Source organism: Perkinsus marinus (assembly GCF_000006405.1).
Source record: "Perkinsus marinus ATCC 50983 genomic scaffold scf_1104296964072, whole genome shotgun sequence".
NCBI lineage: Eukaryota > Perkinsozoa > Perkinsida > Perkinsidae > Perkinsus > Perkinsus marinus.
In genome coordinates, this window is record NW_003204830.1 from 1 (window position 1) to 2,881 (window position 2,881).

The 2,881-nt window shown below is 41.7% G+C and overlaps 1 protein-coding gene across 1 annotated transcript; it reads right to left on the reverse strand.

The window, feature by feature from the left end:
* Positions 1 to 257: 257 nt before the first annotated feature.
* On the reverse strand, positions 258 to 1,440 carry Pmar_PMAR010547 (hypothetical protein; the record flags this gene model as incomplete). The annotated part of the gene is made up of 4 exons (XM_002770975.1): positions 258 to 411; positions 550 to 686; positions 1,087 to 1,224; positions 1,278 to 1,440. Coding segments are annotated over 4 exons (592 nt in total), but the record flags the coding sequence as incomplete, so codon positions are not given.
* Positions 1,441 to 2,881: the final 1,441 nt, after the last annotated feature.

Below are 2,881 nucleotides of genomic sequence, written 5' to 3' on the forward strand. Positions count from 1 at the left end.
AGAGGTAAAACCAGAGCGGAAATATGTATATTGAACCTGAGTAAGTGATCTATGCTCCCGTAATCACAGTGAAGTATAGGCTGACAGGACCCGAACTATTCGTGTAAACAAATGAAAAGAAGAATCAATATCGCTACAGTATCCCTATCACGACAGGAACACTGCCCACTCGGGCTGAATCAACGATTGATGATATCATAGTTACATCGGAAATATAAAGAGTCTTCAAATCGCCTAGTGCCTGTGAGTTTGCTTACATGCAGTGAGGAGGATGCCACCTACAGCCTGTAGGTAGGCTAGCTGACTCCTAGCTACCACTGCCAATACGGCGATGAGGCTAATCATCGCACAACGCCATATAATCCTCCAGGCAGGGCTGCCAGCAAAAGCTGCAGTTCTAGAGAATTTATTCTGAAAAACAATACATACAAAGGAACGAACCTGGAACGCTCTTTCCCAAAACGAGTCCTTCACCACTACACCAACTCTACTATACTCTCTCCCTTGTTGAATAGGATTCCACAACTACTTCAACTTCTACAGACTTACCAGAAGATGTGATATTTGAGTTTCGCTGCTAACCAGCACGGGAACCACCAGCACGGGGACATATGATAGCATCCTCAACAGGAGTAAAGCACACCCTGTGTAAATTAGCCACTTCGGGAGGACGCCATCGGGAGCAACTGAGAAGTGACATTCTCAGGAATCGAACCCAGATCAAATGCATCAAGAATGAACACCATAACCACTACAGTACAAAGCGTTATGCAACTCGGTGTATACATAACTGTGAACAACAATTCCAACTATGAACGAGGATTCTAAAGATTTGCCAAACGATTCACACAAGTATCAGGTTGAAGATGATTTCAAGGGATCTTGAAGTCAGCAAACTTGAAAGTGTTTTTCAAAAAAACTTTTTTCATAACAACTAGGTCTCTACTCTCAACTACTGCTCACCGTCTCACGTGAGAGATCTGACATATGAATTTTGAAATATCATCACCTAGAATCGAACCTGGGCCTTACACATCACAGCCCATAACCATAACCATTAGCCCAGACTTCTACCCACCAACTTACGCGGGAGGTTTTCTATGTACACTTGCTCACAAGGTCCGTCACAGATTAAAATTCCGCCGGCTCCCAGAACGAAGACGTAAAGAATCGATATGACCAAACAAATAAGCATCCACATTGTGATGCGACTCGAGGATGTGTCTGAAAGCGAACCTCCTAAATATCTTTTGCACGCATGCACAACAAGCAGCTACTTTTGACACAACCGTAGAAAGGCGGCAAAGATGGCGCTGCACCAGAGTTCCAAATTGATAACGAAAGTGCGGTAAACAAATGCTGAACAGGTGGGTCTTCGAGTAGCAGATTCGGCTCAGTCTTTTTAAGATGGGAGCTCTCTACCATAACACCTGCTGTTATCTGAATTACTCATGGTGTGGTATGAAAAAAACCATCTCACAGAATCCCAACAAGAACTCACCCATAGCAGTAAACCCGTGAATGTTGTGACTACTGCAGCTATCGCCAGCACACCGTTGACTTCTCTCATAAAGGGACAAACAATTATCAGCAGAGACAAGAATGAGAATATGATGATCCACCATTCAACTGAAATAAGTATCATTAAAATCTTCGCTGTGCGCCTCAAAGATACGCCTCTAACCTGTGATTGCATCAATTATGATATTCGTAGTGATTCCCATCGCTGCCATTAACCCTATAATGGAGATGAAATATTCCAGGAATATCGTCTGATGAAAAAATAATGCAATGATTTACAGTATATAAAAAAACAAAAAAATATTCTTCTATTTCTCGAATGAAAAACTACAAAACACGTTGAACAAAAAAAATTAACGCGGAAAGAAAGCCGCAAATTTTCATCTGCCTCTACTTCAGCACCAACCGCAAAGTTTGAAATACAATTGTTTCTCCCTTATGTTCGAGACCAGATAATATCAGCCTGAACTCTATGAATTTCGAGACGCCTTCTCCACTTATTCGATCCAGTGTCTACTAGCCCTACCAAATGGGTACAACCGAACTCATAATTTTGTGGTGACATCGAAATTCCATGACGATCCTGAATGGTTTAACGAGTAGATAAAATTATACCGTTTATGATAATTAATTCGTTTCAATTTTGTGGCGCAGTGACGCAATAACCTACCATAGAAGCAATCCTCCTTCCGAGTTTCCCACCGCAAAACTCAGCGAGAAAAGTATACTCTCGCTCGAACAATGGGATGCCTCTTTCCTCAGCATATTCCTTAACCTAATACAGCGGAGCGAAGCATTTTTTCTTTACCATTTTCACCAATCTTACCTTCTCGTGACTTAACGCTTTGCTCACGATCCGTATGCAAAGGAATATCGAAATTCCAGTCATAGCTTGTATCGGGATCGCCAACAAACCGGTAGTAGTGAACATAAAGGGTACGGATAAACCGATAGTAACCAACGCATTCAAACATATTAGAATAAATTGCCTGAGAAAAATGACCATATTTGAAAATAGCCAAATTCATTAAATAATTTCAGCGATTTACAACTTATCATTGGAGTTTCACCCGTGATATGAAAAACACATTTTACGACTATTGCAAGGCGGAAATATCGCGTTTTTCACGCAGTTTCACGCCACTTCACGTGAAACGGGTGAAACTCCATTATTCATCGTCGAACCAAAATGATGAATCACGCAGGATGAGCTCGGAAGAGACTACACATCCAGCACTTTCTAACAAGCTTGATCACGCTAAGAAATGTTGGATCTCAACTCCTCTCCCAACGTAACCAAGAAGTTACAGATTGAGAATCAACCACGAGAATCACGACTAGCCTGCGCCAACATACACAC